The sequence below is a fragment of the Dipodomys spectabilis genome, unplaced genomic scaffold (assembly GCF_019054845.1).
Source record: "Dipodomys spectabilis isolate Male_0828 unplaced genomic scaffold, ASM1905484v1 ptg000032l, whole genome shotgun sequence".
NCBI classification, from domain to species: Eukaryota; Metazoa; Chordata; class Mammalia; order Rodentia; family Heteromyidae; genus Dipodomys; species Dipodomys spectabilis.
The window spans coordinates 25,222,135-25,240,756 of record NW_024870709.1 but is presented as its reverse complement, the minus strand read 5'-3'; the positions used below and the strand labels follow the sequence as shown (position 1 = coordinate 25,240,756).

Genomic DNA, 18,622 nt, shown 5'->3' with positions numbered 1-18,622 from the left:
AAACAAAGCTTGTTTCTACATGATAACATAAACATCATGGCACATTATCATTATCTGACAACAGAAAACAGATAGTTTAAATATTAACATTTTATTGTTTCTATAAAGGTGAAAAACAAAAATTTTAAGTGGACATGTAAATTATAACTCCTATGTGAACTACAACATAAGGAGATTTTCTTCAAAAGCATGCAGTTATCTCCATTTCAATTCATGAGAAGCATATTTGTAATTCAAACATAGCTCTTCACCTATTTACAAACCAATTTTCCATTTTCCTTCTCTACAAAGGCTTTAGTTGGGTAACTACACAATAACAGCTCCTTTCAAAATGCATAATTTTAAAAAGTAGCAGCAGGTACTGGTAGCTGGCAACTAAAACCCTAGCTACTCAGAAGGCTGGGACCTGAAGATCAAGGTTTGAAGCCAGCCTGGGCAAGAAAGATTGTGAGACTCTTATTTCCAATTAACCACCAAAAAGCAGGAAGTGGAGCTGTGACTCAGGTGCTAGATACCCTTGAGCTTCTTTAAAAAACCTCAGGGACAGCACCCATGCTCTGAGTTCAAACCTCAGGACCAGCACACACACACACACACAAAGTAGTGATAATTCACTCATTCTTTTCTAGTTTATTTACACATTTCAAATGTCAATATTAGTGACCAAATATATACAATATTCTCACGGTTCAAAATAACTATATACAGCTTGCAAAAAATCAAATCCTAACCACAGGCGCCTTTCATCTAGTCACACTGACTAGAGACACTTGCCAACAGCAGTAATAACCACTGGATACCACATCAGACTAAAAGAAACATCAGCACTACATCCCAATTTGTTTTTGTTTTCTCTCCCTTTCAAATGCTTTTATTTTTCTTCAGTAAATGTATACAATTTATTGGTAATTTACCTGAAACCAGCAATAGCTACATAGGGCAATGCCTTATGCCACAAATCAAAGTCTTCCTACTCCAAACCTATAGTTAATTGATGGCAACTTTTATCATTAAGATCAAATTCAGATCCCAGATACCTGGGTATGAAATATGTAAATCTGCCAAGAGAAATTGGGTATTTTTCTTCTTTTCTTTTAATATAACCCACTATATAATAGTGAACTAAATATGTTTGTTTCATAGAAACAACTTACATTTGCCAATACAGGGCAAATGGTCTATGTACAGATACATTAGGACTGCCTAACTGACAGTGAGTGTCGCTAACCATGCTCCAAGTTAATGGAACTAATAGGGTGGTGCTCTCTGTTGAATGGACTTTCCCTTCAGAATACGTCGGATCTGGAAGAGAAACAAACAGGATTTGTAATTTATTTTTGATGAGCAAAATGGTGTCTTTTCTTCAGTTTCATTCCTTTCCTAAATACTCTGTAGCACGCCTAACCGACTTTAAGCACAATATTTGTCATGATTGAAGTGCCTTTAAAAACAGTGTACCTCTTCTTAGGTTTCCTATAATGATCTTTCAGTGAGCTGGGTATGAGTGGTTCATGCTTGTAATCCTAGCTACTAAGGAGGCTGAGATCTGAGGATCAAGGTTTGAAGCCAGCCTGAGCAAGAAAATCCATGACACTCTTATCTCCAAATGAACCACCAAAAAAAGAAGAACAAGAAGAAGAAGAACAGAAGTGGAGCTATGGCTCAAGCACTAGGCCTGAGCAAAACAAAGAATCTCAGAAAGAGCACCCAACCCTGAGCTCAAGCTCCAGGACTGGCACGAAAAACAAGACATTTGAGTGCAAGACAGGAGGAAGGGTAGAAAACATGTAAGACTCAAGAAACCATCCGGTATGTGACAGGAACTGACATGTGCTTCTTCTCATCAGCTGCCAATAGCCTGTCTGCCTGTATTGGAAATTTTGTATGGGTCTCAAATGATGTTAGGGTATTCAAATGGTCTTTGGCAATAAAAAGGTTCCTACCTCTGCTAAAGTATCTCCATTGAAATTTTCTGAAGTTGAAAAAACCTCCAATAGGGTCTGTATTCCTTTCCAAACTTAATTAAAAAATGATGAATAAATAAATAAAAGATCTCAATTATTAAGGTTAGTCTCACCTAGTAAGAATGTAAATATACCTTATAAAGATTTTCATGAAAATATTCTCTGTATGTCACACAAAAAAGTAAAATTCTAAAAAAAAAGATGGAGTTCTATTACCTAGAAAAGCTCACTCCGGAAACTATTCAATCCCTAATGACAATACATAATGACAACTGAGGACAGAAAACTTTTAACATATAAGACACTGCCAGGTTATAAACTACATAACTAGCCTTTCCTTTGCTTGTGCAGTATGACTTGGTAGATAGAAATAATCGTGACAGCTTGTTTCACTCAACACTTACATGCCCAGGACAACTGTGAGCACTCTACAGGTATCATCTCATTTAACACTTTCCATTTTTGAAAACTCAGTCTACAAAATTTAGATTCTCTCTTTCCTTGATCTTAGTCCTTGCTCTCTCATCAGCTTCCAACCCTGAACTAGACTTTCTCTAAACCCACGTTTGCGTCAAAGAAGACAGAGAGAAAAAAAAGACTTCCTGACCTGGCTATCTGATGAGGGCCTATGGATAAACTCTTAAATTTCTAACTCTTCCTTTGGAAACAAAGTAACACACTCCCAAAGCGCTTTATCTAATACCTGGAAGAAGATCCCATATGCAGAGTACTAGCCAGCCTTCCTCCTACACAGTCCCTACACACCCTCATTTTCCCTTCTCTCTGGGACCACAGGGCCTAACAGTGCTGTATCCATCCTGTGACCCTCACCTGTTCTCCTACGGGGCCATCGGGAACCAAATGCACTGGCTGCTCGTTCTCCAAGTTTCGAGTACTGGGGTCAGCGCCCTTCCTCATCAGGAGGCGGACCGCATCCAGCTGTGTCACCCGATACTGCAGGCTTGCAGCCACGTGGAGGGCAGTGTTTCCATTGTAGGCCTGAAGACAAAGAATTGAAATGCCACCCATCAGCACGGAGGATTTTCATGAAAGGAGCTTAAAGGCTTGAAGGGTATGAAGGTCATTCCAACTCTCAAGTTTCTGAAGCTTTCTAAATTACCTTAGTGTTCACAAAAGACAGGCAACTGGGCAGCTCCAGAAAGAGGCGAATGAGTTCCAGATTTGCTTCTTCAGCTGCCAAGTGCAGGGCTGTGCGACCACTTTTACGATCCTTATCAAAGGTGAGAAAGTAAAAAGACTGAAAATCTACATGCTTTACAATACACTTTTCACCATCATCTCTCAAGTGTCTGATACTTTGAATGCTACCTTTTACAAAAAAAACTGGCCTCAAGCCCAAACTACTACTATTCTTCATAAGTTCTCTATTAATTTGCCTCTTATCATGGTCTAGCCATAAAAATGTAGAAATATAAAATGTGCTCTAGGAAAAACCATGTGTTATGTGTTCTAGACTTGGTGATCACCATACAGAGCTACAGTGCACTTTATCTATCTCCTCTTTTGTTAGTAAACTCTGAAAGGGACTATGTGGTTTTTGTTAAGAGTTTTGCCCCCCCAAAAAAACACCTAAAACAGTGTTGTAGGACTGAACAGAAATAGGAACTAAGCTTCATATTTTAAAAAACATTTTCTAATTTAAAAAACAGAAGATTAAGTCCAGATTCTACAACAAAGAAGGAAACTTAAAAAAAAAAAAAAAAAAGCATGAACTTTACTATGAGCAAATAAAAATGGAAGCCAGAATGATAGCAGTACTGTCTGCCTGGTTTTCCACACAGACTAAAATTATTTCACAGCTAAATAACCTTTTGAGATCATCACATACATATTAAAATCAAGGCAAGAAAGCCAATGAAAGGATCTTTTCAAATCTAAGCTTAACTGCCCATACAGGACTAGAGTCATGTATGGAGTTAGTAACTCCACTAGTTTAAACAAGAAAAAGAAAGAAGAAAAGTTTTCATCTGCCCTTAGGATTAAGGTCTTTTGCTATAACCACTTTCCTCCCTAGCCCATCTCAAACTTCTTCTGGGAAGTTACCTTTGCTTCCACTGATGCTCCCATTTGAATCAGACACTTAATGGTGTCAACCAGACTCTTATTCTTCAGTAAAAGCTCCTGAACTTCAGGAGAATGATGCTGTTGATTTCTCTGGAGTTCATGCACCACAGCATTGTGGGCTATCACTGCACAATGGAGAGGAGTCAGGCCTAGGAAAAGAGAACAAAGCAGTAGTCAAGCATCTTATCCAGTCTTTCAGGTTGCTCTAAAATTACAAAAGGATGGCCTCTCATTTGACCTACAAATGGGTTCCACAAAAACTAGTAAGGCAATCTGAACATACCCTCTGCTTGGTTTTAGTACTAGTTTTATCTCCTTTCTTTCTGACACTTGACACTCTGTTTTCTTGTTGTGCTGGTGCTGGGGCTTGAATTCAGCATCTGGATGCTGCCCTTAGCTTTTCTGCTAAGGCTATAGCATTCTACCACTTTGATCTACAGCTCCCCTTCTAGTTTTTTGGTGCTTAGAGATAAGAGTCTCATAGGCTTTCCTGCCCAGGCTGGCTTCTAACCATGATCCTGAGATCGCAACCTCCTGACTAGCTAGGATTCGAGGTGTGAGTCGCTGGTGTTCAGCTGACAATACACTACTTTCCATGTAGGGTCCACTGTCCAATAGAGTTTGAGTCGCTTACCGTCATAATTAGTTGCCTCAAGATCCACAAACTGATTGCTCCTCACTGCTCCCTTCTGGATTGCCTGCAAAATGTTAAAACAGGCATCTGTTAGTAAAAGATGAGAAACATAAACACCTATTTACTAGTTTCCCAAGAAACTTATACATCAACTCAAAACAGCTAACTGCAAAAGACAACCTACATTCAATTTCTAATATCCAAGGCGTCTCTCTCTGACCCTGTGATGGAAGCCTGGTTCCCAGCCTCTTACCTGCAGCACCTGGGAGTGGCCCTTCTCAGCGCAGACATGCAGAGGCGTTCTTCCCCAGCAGTCTGTGGTATTCACCTGGGCCCCAAGGTTCACAAGATCCTGCACAATCAGATGCTGATTGGCAGCCACTGCCACCTGCAAGGCACTCTGTGCGTAGTCAGAGAAAAAAAAAATACAAAGACTTTATCCTAACAAAGAATATGAAACTAAACTATGAGAGGGGAAAACCCACATAGAGAAAATAAATCCTATTAATAAGCAATCTGATATTGTAAAACAAGGAAATAAATAACCTTAGGGGGAGGCCTACTTATATTGCATCTTTGGTCAGATAACTAGAGTTAATATTAATAATTTCAAGACTGATGGTGGCAAAAAGTCATTATCTCCAAGTTAATATTAACTCTCTTGATTTCAACTCTCTTAATATTAACTCTCTTGGTCTGATCTTGAGCTTTGGAACAATCTGCACAGGAGATTGGTCCTCCTGTCCACATCGGCACCATTTCAGACTTTGTCCTCATAATCACCTGCCCATTGTGCTCTTTGATATCCAACATGCAAAGTGCATTCATCTTTCTTGCAAGAACATAGGAAAGTGCTCTTCTCCCTTGGGCAACAGCAATATGGAGGAACCTGGCAAACAAAGAGAAAAAGGCAAATTACTTCTGATTACACTGTTTGCCACTGAAAAAACAATAATAAGTAAGGCAAGTGTGGTCAGTGCACACCTATACTTCTAGCACTTGGGAGGCTGAGGCTAAAGTACCTACCTACCTACCTACCTGCCTTCCTACCTTCCTTCCTTCCTTCCTTTTTGCCAGTCCTGGGGCTTAAACTCAGGGGCTGGGCACTGTCCCTGAGCTTCTTTTGCTCAAAGCTAGCACTCTACCACTTGAGCCACAGTGCCACTTCTGGCTTTTTCTGTTTATGTGGTACTTAGGAATTGAACCCACAGCTTCATGCATGCTAGGCAAGCACTCGACCACTAAGCCACATTTCCAGCCAAGGATAAAGTATCTTGAGTTAGATTCCAGCCTAAGCTACAAAGCAAAATCCTGTCTCAAAAGAAAATTCTCCTGTCAGCCCTTACTTGATAATATTGATGTACTCGAATGTAAACATTACAGAGCATACTTTGTTTTCTACTACATTAAATATATGTGTGTGTGTGTGTGTTTGTGTATAAATCTATCTGAATTGTCACAACAAAAATTGGATTATAGAGAAGAAACAATGTCAAATACCTTGCTGGACAACTTAAATCTATTAATTTCTTAATGCTCACAAAAACTATGATGAAAGCATTACTCTTACATGTCAAGAAATAAAAGCACAGAGATTTTAAAATAACTTGCCAAAGGCCAAAAACACAAGACAAATTAGGATTCAATTCACTGATTGTTAATTATTGTTTCTGCTCCAAAGAGCACACACTATACTGGTGTTCCAAAACCAATTATTGTAACAAGACAATATGTCTAAGCAAATGCAGTCATTATATTCGACATACATTACATAAAAAATGAGCTACATAATTTGAGGGTAGGTGTGGGGGGGGGGCAATGGGAAAGAACAAAAGAAGGGGTGACACTGACCAAGAGGTATTGTACTCATAACCTAACTAATGGAACTGTAAGCTATATATCTATATATAGATATATATCCCTATTAAAATAATAATGTGATATCTTTAAGAAAAAAAAAAGAAAAGATGCATTTCCTTGAGATAGAAGCTATCACTGAGTAGACATTTCTATGTTGGTTGGGCAACCACTATAATGTGATTTGGTGTACTCTAACAAAATTCTGTGCCCACTGGTCCATCAATGTGGCTTGTCAAAGTAAGTATACAAGCTAAAAGGATACTCACGTGTCACCATCGGCATCCTTTGATAGAAGCTGGTCTTGGGAGATATTGGCCAATTTGTTCTCTTCCTGCTCTACTTGCCACTGAAAAAATGACTTCCCTAACTGTGTGGTGGTCATGGGATTTCCGATTATGTTCAGAAACGGCAGTGAGGTGTTTGAAGTGGCTGAGGCCGATGCGGCCTCACAGGCACTGTTGGGCACCAGGCTGAAGTTCTGCAGGTGAGCATCATTTTGTTGCTGGACACTGGGAGACAGCTGACTGGGAATGGCAATATTCTCGGAGTTTCCAAGACCATTCAGAAGGGACACAAAGCTCTGGTTTGAGAACTGTGGTTCCTGACCCTCAAAGAGGTTTGGTTCATAGTTGGGGGACTGTGAAGTTCTGGAATAAGGACTGTATTCCAGAGTTGGGTTATGGGTATAGGGCTGCGGCTGCTGTTGCTGCTGCTGTACACTCTGGTTCTGTGGAGAATACTGGTACATGGAAGCCTGATCCATCACCTGTGGGGAGCTGCTGACTTGGAATGGTTGATACTTCTGAGGTGGAGGGAAGACCTGCCTTCCATGGAAGTCCTGCTCCTGCTCCTGCTCCTGGGGAGAGCTCTGAGGCACCACAGGGCTCATCCAGCTAACCTGGACTGTGTTCAGGGAAACTGGGTTGCATTCGTTCTTGATGTTTATAATGTGCTGAAGCAGATCGGCACTGCTGTCCGGTGTGGATTCCTTGTGATGAACATCTTCCATGCTCTCCCCAGGTGTTGGTGTTTGAGGTGGTGTCTGGAAAGAAATGAAAAGAAATCAATGCCATTTGCACATTCCCTTCCTTCCAGGAGCTGGGCACAATCAAAGAATCAATCCTCAACACCGGTCAATGAAGAATGTTTAAAACTGAGTCCAGGAATGATATCCAAACGGTATTCAGAAGAAAATAGTGAGCTATTTACCAAAAACTGAGTGTGCAGTGGAGCTGGCCTTTTACAAGCTGGTCCATCAGAGAGAAAATCAGGCCCTTTTCTTTTCCCACTATACGATCCTGTGTTCTTCAATTCTGTACCCAAGAAAAGGATAAGAAGTCTGTGACCATTTTACATTAAAACTTTTACCCATCATCACACTATATTATTTTACTCTATAACCCCAATAAATTATGGCTACTCTTACCTGTTAACTGTCCAATGCTCACACTTTGTGTCTGTAAGGGGAAAAAAAATCCAATTTAGTGTATAGAAAATGGCTACTTAATATGCATCAATAAAAATTCATCTCTACCATTCTTTACAGCACACCATAAATCTGACACAGTTATGCGATCAATATTTATTCTCTATCTCAATCTTCATTCTATTTCTCAATTCCTCCATTTTCACTTGCACCGAATTCAACTCAGGTCAAGATAACAAGACCATTTAATTGTTTCCTTTTCTAGCCAGAATGTTCATTTTAATTAACTCTTACTTTCCTGGCCCCTTAACTTGCTTGTGTCTATTCACCCAATGTTTTTCTTCCACATCTATCAGGTGTCAGGCATTGAGCTAAGCAATGGGAACAGCACAGCTGACAAATGAATTCCACCCAGTGGATTCTGTCATCAATAAAAAAAACTACAAGTGACTTACTGGATCTAGGTCAGGGAGTAACAAGGACAAACTAATCTCTCAACTAAACGAAAAACAACAAACAGGTGCTACCTTAAAATCATCCGCCACTTGGCCAGAGGCCTTCAGTTTATGACTTCGGATGTGTAGCAAGAGTTCCTTCACTGAGTTCTTCACGCGAACACCTTGAAAGGGCCCTCTCTGCTGCCTGCCAACTCCCATATGGGGCTCAGCTGTTTAAAAGGAAAACAAAGCACTGATTAAGTCTCTTCACAGTCACAAATCTTAATATCCCCAAAAGGATCGCTGCCTAATGTATGTAGTCCCGGAGGAAGAACAATGAAGTTTGCGACTTGCTCTAATCCATGCTGGTGTGTGCCAGAACCCTGCTCCTCTGATGGGTTTTATGGTGCCCAATAGCTTTCTCTACTAGGCTCCATAAGAAAGTAAAGCTCAGTCAAATGTGATCAGAGATTCCTGAGGTCAACAGAAAAAAACCTATATTAAGTCTGTATCTCGGTACTATCCACTCATGGAAAAAGAGCACTGATTTTACCAACCAGACTCTTATAGATTTATAATTACTTTTTGACTTTGAAAAAAACAAGACAAAACCAAACCTTAGGGGAGCAGAATAGAAATACTTTTGCAGTTTTTGAAAATTAAAAGCTTTATATTCACATAAAAAAATTAAGCCTACTAACAGCATTCATCTAAGAAGGAACAAAACTTCCTCCAAAGATCTCCATGTAACAAAGCCTAAATTATTTCCTTCAATTCAACTGTGCCAAGAAATGAGCTTAAATCCACTGAGCTTGAACACATTTCCACATGCACAGGATTTCCCACTCACTTTAAGAATTGTGTACACAGGCCTTCTAAGTAAGAAGGAAATATCTGTTTCACATTGTTTTAGAAAGTTCAGAATGTACCTTCAAGTTTGGTATGGAAGGTCAGTATTTTATCTATTGCCTATTGTGTCAAGTCTTCTTTTTTTAATTCATGCATTTTTTTGGTATTATAAAGGTGATATAGAGAGAGGTTACAGTTCTATAGGTCAGGTAAAAAGTACGTTTCTTTTTCAAAATTGTCACCCCTCCCTTCTCTCTCTCCCAGTTTTTCCCTCCCATCTCCACCCATAAGTTGTATAGTTCATTTTCAATAATGTCCAGTGAGTACCACTGCTGCATTTGTTCACCCTTTGTCCCACCGCTTCTGTGCCACCCCTTACCCTCCCAAAGACAGATAAACAAGAAAAAATGAAAACAAAAACAGAAACATAGAAAAAAACCTCCATTTCCTGGAGTCGTTTCAATAAATATTATTTTATATAATCAGATGCACATAGGTATTGTGCCTTTATGTTCCTCCCCTAAGAAAAATCCTCCTTTGGTCTCACTGTGTGTGACTGCCTAGAGACTTAGACAATATTTATCATGTCTCTGTGTATTTTGTTTGTCACCTCCTGTTGAGATGCAGGTTGAATAAAAATGTTCAGAACACAAATGTTCAGAACGTCAGGGATGACTTTTCCCACTTGAAGAGTGGGGGAAAGAGAGACTGACAAGAAACAATGCATAATTTGAACCTACCTATATCATACATTTAGCTCAATGATGGGTGAATTAAAAGATTAGTTGGTCTTAAGTTGAAGGCTTAGAGATTTCAACAGAGACCAGAATTGTGAAAACCTGGAACCTAACAGAACATTCCTCAGAAATGACAGTACTTAATTGCACATCACAAGGAGAAAAACGTAGTTTCAGGAATCCCCCTGGGCTTGTGTGGTCAAGCCAAGCACCAGCAAAACAGTTTCATCTACCTGGAAGTCCAAAAGCACAAAGGGCCTCAAAAATCCTCCCCCTCCAAGCACACCGCATCTGAAATCACTTCAGACAGGCCTCCAAGCACACCGCATCTGAAATCACTCTAACATAATTTTCAGTGGGGGGGAAAATAAATGTAACTTGTTAAAATGTAAAAGAAAACCAAAACAGGAACAGAAAACATTCGGGAAGAGATGGTTTGTATCACGCCACTGAAGATGTGTAAACCTCCAATATCTGGGGTTCCCTGGGTGCTCTATAATCTCCTCACAAGGGCGTCCAGTCTCCCTCAGATTAAGTAACCGGATTCATCTAGAAAGGAAACTCCCCCGGGTACCTCGGAAAGAGGGGTCCTTCCATCTTTCCTAGCCAGATAAAAACCCAGGCAGAACGCGGGAGGGCGGAATTCCAGGCTGCCCGGCCTGGACGCCCCGCAGGCCTCGCGCTGGCGCACCTGCGCACGCCTGACAGCCGGCCTGGCTGCCGGTGATGACCGAGTCCCCTCTCCCTTCACACTTTCCACCAACACGGGCGGCTGGTGCCCAAGTCAGGCCTTCCAATCGTCTATGCCCTGCCAGGCCTTTCGGGGGGCGCCGAATCAGAGAAGGGAACGCTCGCGGACCCCACACCCAACCTTCATCACCGCCGCTCAGTGGGGGACACAGGGCCCTAGAAGTCAGCTGCGGGCAGCTGGGTGGCGCTGGGCCCCGAGGAGGCCGAGGCCCCTCCAGCGAGGCCGCCGCCCCGAGTCCCACCGCTAAGGCCGAGGCCGCGCGGCGCCGGCGCCCCGCTCCCCCCGCTCCCCGCCCGCCCGGGGACCGCGGGTACCTGGCGGGCGCTCGGCGCGGGCGCCGCCTCTCGGCCGGGACTCGACGGCCCCGCAGGAGGACACGGAAGAGGCGGAGGAGAAGTCGGAGGAGTCGGAGCCGGGCGAGCCGGGCGCCGAGGGCCCGGACGAGGGGCAGCCGGCGTCGCTGAGCCCCGGCGCGGCGGCGGCGGGCGGCGAGGTGCCGTAGAAGTAGGCCAGGTTGAGCGGGCTGGTCATGAGGCCGCCGTCGCCGGCCGCGTCCAGCAGCCCCTCTCCGCCACGGCCGTCGTCCAGCAGCTTATCCACGATCATGCTCCCCGGCGGGGCGATCGGGGACGCGCAGACGCCGGCGCGGCCCGCGCGCTGCCCTCCCCAGCTGGGCCGAAGACCTCGGGACCGACCGACGGACCGAGGGACCGACGGAGGGACGACGCAGGCACGGGCGCGCCCCGAGGCCACCCGGTATTTAACCGGCCTCGCGGCGCTCCGACCTCCCCCGCGCCGAGCCCGGCCATTGGCGGCGCCCGGGCCTCCTCCTCCGCCCCGCCCCGCCCCGCCTCCGGATGCGGCGGGTTTCCAGTAAAATGTACAGGATGAGGCAATGCGCCCCGCGCCCCGCCCGCCCCACGCCCCGCCCGCCCGCCCGCCCGGACCCGCGGGTGTTGGCCGGTCCTGCCATTTGGAAACCCCGGTCGAGGGCCGCCTTCCGCCTCCGGCCTCCCCGCCTCCGAGCTCAGGACCGGCGCCCAGGAAAAAGGGCGTGAGGTTCCAGGGCGCCGGGCCCGCCGGCGAGGCGGCCGGGGGAACCGGTCGGCCCGCTCCGGGAGAGTGGGAGAAGGCCTGGGGGGGTGCCGAGCCCCGCGCTGGTCTGCCCTCCGGGGCCGTCTTCCCCTTCCCCTCCTCCTCCTCCTCCTGCCACGTCCCGACCCCCAAAACTCGCCCGAATAGCGGGGCGCTGGTGGCTCACACCTGTGATGGAGGCTGAGATCTGAGGATCAACGTTCCAGGCCAGCCCAGGCAGGAAGTCCATGAGACTATCTCCAATTAGCCACCTCCCTCACCACCCCCAACCCCCCCAAAAAAGCTGAAAGTGGCCCTGTGGCTCAAATGGTAGAAGGCCAATTTTGAGTGAAAAAGGTAAGGGACAGCATAGCACACAGGCCCTGGGTTCAAGCCCCAGTAGCAAAATCAACAAGGGTGCTTTTAGACAAGGTCCCAAATTCAAACTCTGGAAGCATTTTTCTATCCTCAAATTACCATATGGGCCACAATCCTTTTTTATGTGCATTGGAATCAAAAATGCCCTCCCACAATTTTTTTTTAATTCAGTCCATACTGGGTTATAAAATCTGGTGCACCCCAGAACTGCCCAGGTATTTAACTGACAGCCCAGCAGGGCTCACCAGCCTCCCCCCCACACACACACCTTCTTAGTGAAAAAGAAACAAGGTTGTTCTTAAAGTCTCACGTCTAAATTGAGAATGCATGTATAGTGTTAGTACAACAGTACTGAATTGTACTTGTGCTTGCACTAGAACTATGCCACTGGCAGTGGTGGTACTTTCTGGCCTCCATAATCTTTCAGGGTCTATATACATACACAAACCTGTGTGTGTGTGCTTTATTATACATTTAGTTTCCCTAATGAAATCTATTTGGATATTTTTCCCCACTACCATTATGTACATAATAAAGGACTGAATGCACATTCATTTTTCTTTGTGTGTGTGTGTGTGTGTGTATGTGTGTGTGTGTGTGTGTGTGTGTGGTCATAAAAACTTGAACTCAGGGCCTTGCCTGGCTTTTTTGTACAAGGTAAGCGCTCTATAACTTGAGTCACTTCTGGTCATTGGAGATGAGTCAGATTTGTCTTCCGTGTTGACTTCAAACTTGGGTTCTCAAATCTCAGCCTCCTGTGTAGCTAGGATTACTACCCAGTGGGTCAGCCAATGTGCCTGCTTTGTAACCTATTCAAAAACATACACCATTCTGTTTTGTTTTTCAAAAATCTATCTCCTCCTAAAATTGTTTTCTGTTTTATTTGGTATGTAAAAATTTTAACTATAAAACTCATCATGGCCTCTGGAGAGCTAAATACGGACAAATACAATTCCAAAGTGACAAGAAGAAACAAAACAATGAAAATATGACAATGCAATCTTTCCCTTGGCTTTGGAGATGTTAATAATTTACTCATTGGGTTTTATATAATAGAAGATTTTGAATAGTTTTATGATCCTAGTGATGTAACACCTTTGTACAGCCAATAGTTCAGACCACATAAGAAGGAATTTTTGAAGCGAAGATATAATGAACTTTTTAAAAACCAAAAGTTATTTAGATAGCTTTTCATACATGAAATATATATTAAAAAAAAAAAAACCTATCCCAGGCAGGGTAATTATTATCCTACATTGACTACATTGGTAAACAGATAAATAAAGACCACTGGCCTATTTTGCTGAAAGTTTTCTAGATGAAAAGTCATTTAAGTGGGGGGGAGGGGGGAGGCTGGGAAGGGAGGTGAAGGGTAAACAAAGGAGGAGGTTGCAATGCTTGGTAAGAAATATATGCATTATCCTGCCCATGTAATAGTAACCCCTCTGTACAGTATGTTCTCAAATAAAATAAAATAAAATTAAAAAAAAAAAGAAAAGTCATTTAAGGAAACCATAGCTGTGCCATTTTCCAATGATACAAAAACTCACTGAATTGGCGATCTAACTGCACTTTTACCTTAGCAAGGGCCTAAAAGTTGGGTGCCAGTGGCTCACATCTATAGTCCTAGCTACTAAAGAAGTTGAGATCTAAGGATCCCAGTTAGAAACCAGCCTGGATAGGAAAATCCGTGAGACCCCCATCTCTGATTAACCACCAAAAAAGCCATAAGGAAGAGCTGTGGTTCAAGTGACAGAGCATAAGTCCGGTGTGGAAAAATGTAAGGGACAGTGCCTGGCCTTACTAAACCAAATCCAGGCTGGGTATAGGTAGTTTGCCCCTGTAATCCTAGATACTCAGGAAACTGAGAACCATAGGATCCAGGTTCCAAGCCCACTAGGACAGAAAAATCCTTGAGACTCCATCACCAAAATTATGAGCAAAAAGCTGTTGCAGAGGTGTGGCTCAGATGGTAGAGCCACCACTGAACAAGCAAGCTAAGCAAGCATGAAGCTTGAGTTCAAACTCTGGTTCCAGGAAAGAAACAAAAAAATCCAGGCAGAGCAACAATATGAAACACATTCTTCACCATCACCTACTTGGAGACTCTTTTTTTTTTTTTTTTGGTAGGTCATGGGGCTTGAACTCTGGGCCTAGGCACTGTCCCTCAGCTCTTCAGCTCAAGGTAAGCACTCTACCACTTGAGCTACAGCGCCACTTCCGGTTTTCTGGTGGTTTATTGGAGATGAGTCTCATGGTCTCTCCTGCCCGGGCTCGCTTTGAACCGCGATCCTCAGATCTCAGCCTCCTGAGTAGCTAGGATTACAGGCGTGAGCCACCAGCGCCCGGCTGGAGACTCTTTTAAACCAGTTTTGCTTAAGAAAATCTAAAAGAGCCAGGGGTCAGTGGCTTCCAGCTGTAATTCTAGCTACTCAGGAGGCTGTTAGCATTATGCCTACCTTTGGTCCTCAGCTCCACCCAGACCTGAGCTCCTCCCAGCCCTGGAGCTCCGGCCAAACAGCTGGCCCCTCCCTCTCTCCACCCAGACCCAACTGAGCAACCACCTACCTCACTTTGGGAGGAGGGAAGGGAGGGCCTGGAATGGACGCGAGGGATCCTTTCTGAGGCTGAGACCCGGAAACGACGACAGTCAAAGCCAGTATATGCAAGAAAGTCCATAAGATTTTTACCTCCAATAAACCACCAAAAAGCCAGAGGTGGAGCTGTGGCTCAAGTGTTAAGCATGCTAGCTAGCTTTGAGCACAAAAGATGAGGGACAGCACCCAGACTCTGAGTTCAAACCCTAGGACCAAAAGAAAAAAAAAGTCCTAAATGAAATAGTAATTATTCATTTTATTAAATATTGATTCTTGAGATATATTTTTAATATTCTATGTAGAAAAAATTGGAAATCCACATGAAGTTTGTGCTAAATCTTGAAGTATGATACATGTCTCAATGAAAATCACCTGCTTGCCTATTAGATTGAGCCATGTATCTTAACATTTGTTCTAAACGGACACTGTGCTGTGAACTCAACTAATCGTTTTTCCTCAAGAAACAGCAATTTTATCTGGATGAAAAACTGGATATACAGACTGGTATTTATCAGATTTTTTTCTAATTATCAGTAAAGCAGTTCTGTCAGGAAAAGTCTCAACTAACATCTTGCCAAAATTCAAGCACTTAAATGAAAAGTAGAATTATTAGAAACTTTTTCCAGACATATTAAACTTCATAGCTTCTTGACATTTGAAAACTTGTTTTATGAGTCCAGTGGTAATACTGGTTTCTTATATATCATTTGGAAAATTTAACTCACTTAACTATTATTTTCCAAGTGAATTAAGTAAGGCACTACAAAATCACACATGGGTTAAAAGATCCATACAAAATACTAGAGAGAAGCCAGGTGCTGGTGGCTCACGCCTGTAATCCTAGCTACTCAGGAGGCTGAGATCTGAGGATCGCGGTTTAAAGCCAGCCCAGGCAGGAGAGTCCGTGAAATTCTTTTTTTTTTTTTTTGGTCATGGGACTTGAACTCTGGGCTTGGGCGCTATCCCTCAGCTCTTCAGCTCAAGGCTAGCACTCTACCACTTGAGCCACAATGCCACTTCCAGTTTTCTGAGTGGTTAATGGAGATAAGAGTTTCACGGATTTTTCTGCCTGGACTGGTTTTGAACTGAGAACTTCAGATCTCAGTCTCCTATGTAGTTAGGATTACAGGCCTGAGCCACCAGCACCTGGCTAAGTCAGTGAAATTCTTATCTCCAATAAACCACCAAGAAGTGGCGTTGTAGCTCAAGTGGTGGAGCAATAGCCTTGAACTGAAGAGCTGAGGGACAGCGCCCAGGCCCAGAGTTCAAGCCCCATGACCGACCAAAAAAAAAAAAAAAAAACGTAGAGAGATCAAAGGATTTTAATTGTACAGCATATAAAAAGTATCCTGAGCAGGGTGACATACACCTGTAATCCAGTACTTGGGAAGGTGAGGCAAGAAGATAAGAGTCTGAGGATACTCTGGGCTACATAACAAGTTCCAGGTCATCCTAAGACCTGTGGGGAACAACTCTATTACAGAAACAAAAGCATAAAAGCAAAACTAAACTCAACAAAAAGAACTTGTTGAACTGATGTATAAATTAATATACATTTTTTTCAAACGTTTCACATTCATAGCTAGGCACCAATAGCTCATATTGCTAATCCTAGCATTATCTTGGAGAGATTGAAAAACCATAGTTCAAAGCCAGCCTGGCCAGACAAATCTAAAAGACTCTTATCTCCAATTAATCAGCAAAAAGCCAGAAGTGGAGGTGTGGCTCAAGTGGCCTACTTGGTAGAGTACCACCTTTGAGTGAAAAAGTTAAGGGACAGCATTGACCCTGAGTTCAAGCCCCAGGACCAGAACACACACACACACAAATCACATTCACAAACTGCACCCTTTCTCTTTTAAAATAGACAATATGTATTTTTCAAACTGCTTTATAGTTGAGAATATAATTTCATTCCTTACATAAGATATAGGCCATATTTTTCCAAGAAAAATTTAAATTCTAGAACTGTGGTTTTGTATGAATTTTATCTAGAATTTTCATTCAAAATTTGAAAATTTTTGGTTTTGAGACAATTTTTTGTTGTAGTTTACATTACAGGGATTTAATCTGAATTTCCATAAATGAGAAAGATGTATATGCCAGATAAAAAGACTAATATAAAAATGTTTAACAATTAAAAGAGAAACCAGCCTAGAGCACATGTAAAACAGTCTCACCACAGTAATCATACGTTATATAAAATATTCTTTCATTTACTGATAATATTAAGAATAGCAAATACAACTATCGAAAGTCCATCATATGTTGACTACCTTAGCTACATTTTCTCTAATGTTAAGTAATAACTGAGAGTCAAAAATTGAAGTGAAACAGGCAGCTATCAAGTCTTGACAACCACAACCCATAATAGTAGATAAAACAGACATGGTTAGACTAGGAATGAATGGGAAAATTTTTATAATTTTATAATTTCACATTGAAATTAAAGAAGAAACATTGGAGGGAAGGGCAGGAGAGGAAGGAGGGGAGAATGGAGAAGGGAAGGGAAGGTAATTCTCCATCTTTTGGAGAACCACAGATTTAAGTGACTGTACCTAAGAATTCTACAGCGGTTTATACCACTCTGACTACTGAAAAAAAGAAAATGTAATAGATTTAATAGTAGTCTTCATGTGTATGCAGTACAAGGAGATTAAGATTTCTCTTTGATCATGATTCCTCTAGAGAGGGTGGACTTGGTTAAATGCTACCCAACCTAAGGGTATATTTTAGAGCACCCCCATCATACCATTTCACAACCAGGAGTGCTCCTGGGGACAAGTATGAAAAAAGAAGGTAACCAGACTTGCTATGTTTGAATAGACTATAGGTTCCCACAAAGGCATAATGGGATAGATAGGTGTCAAGTACGGAAAACGAAGAGACATGAAGAAACCAAGGGCTTCACAAATACCCTTCTATGCTGTAGCAACAAAAACCATAGTAGAAAGATCACCTAAGAGAAACCAAAATGCTAGTTTTCAGAATGTCACACATACTTGCTCAATGCTGTAGTAGGGAAGAGATGAGATCATCTCAAGCTGGAGAAAGTAGAACTTAAGGAAAGCACAAACAGAAACAAAATGTTTCAGGTTGGGTAGTTACAAAGCTTCATGTACAAATGTCTGTGCTCACTTATCCAATGCCATTTGTCAAAGAACAACATTTTATAGCATACTGAAAACCACTAAAAATTGTTAAAAGTGAGGAGAGGAGAGAGAGATTAAGGAAAGAGTAATATAAATGGTGGATTTGACTAAAGTACATTACATGCATACAAATGAATATCATAATGACACCCTTTTGTACAATTAATTCATGCTAATAAAAATTTTAAGAATAAAACATTACTTCAAGTAAAGACAACAGCTGTCAATTTAAGTCAATTTAAATTCTATTGATCACCAAAAATCACCTGTTTTTAGATTCATTCAATAAATATTTTTATGGAGCACCTCCAATATTCAAGAACTGAGAGTATAGCCATGCCCAAGAAAAAGAAAGTGTGTTCCCTCATGGAGACAACAATCCAATAACGAACAACCTAATGCCAGGTAGTGACAATGTGCTATGAAGAGAAACAAAGCAAGGGACAGGAAGAAAGCCAGATGTGCTGCTCAGAAGCCTTCCTAGCACCGTGTCACAACAAAGCACCTTGAGAGTTCTTATCTCCTATCTACTGAACTCTGATGAGCAATGTCACCCGGTCCCACTGCCTCACTTCTGACCTCAGTAAAGACTGCAGATTCCTGCTCTAGCTCCTCCTCTAAATTCTAATTCCATATGGCCAAGAGTATATTCATTTAGCAGGTCTAAAACCAGACTTG

At 42.5% G+C, this 18,622-nt stretch overlaps 1 protein-coding gene across 2 annotated transcripts; it reads right to left on the bottom strand.

Annotated features, from left to right (window-relative positions):
• Positions 1-72: 72 nt before the first annotated feature.
• Positions 73-11,440, bottom strand: Nfkbiz (NFKB inhibitor zeta). 2 transcript variants are annotated; one of them, XM_042676946.1, is made up of 12 exons: positions 11,058-11,440; positions 8,497-8,639; positions 7,970-8,000; positions 7,753-7,856; positions 6,810-7,585; positions 5,467-5,572; positions 4,937-5,083; positions 4,684-4,747; positions 4,029-4,198; positions 3,085-3,195; positions 2,796-2,963; positions 73-1,302 (listed from the first exon to the last, which is right to left on the bottom strand). In XM_042676946.1, the coding sequence occupies exons 1-12, from the start codon at positions 11,347-11,349 to the stop codon at positions 1,249-1,251; spliced, it is 2,166 nt and encodes a 721-aa protein (XP_042532880.1). In that variant the 5' UTR covers positions 11,350-11,440; the 3' UTR covers positions 73-1,248. The 2 variants fall into 2 exon arrangements, with proteins under 2 accessions (XP_042532880.1, XP_042532881.1); XM_042676947.1 differs by having other exon boundaries at positions 8,497-8,636.
• Between the last annotated feature and the right edge of the window lie 7,182 nt (positions 11,441-18,622).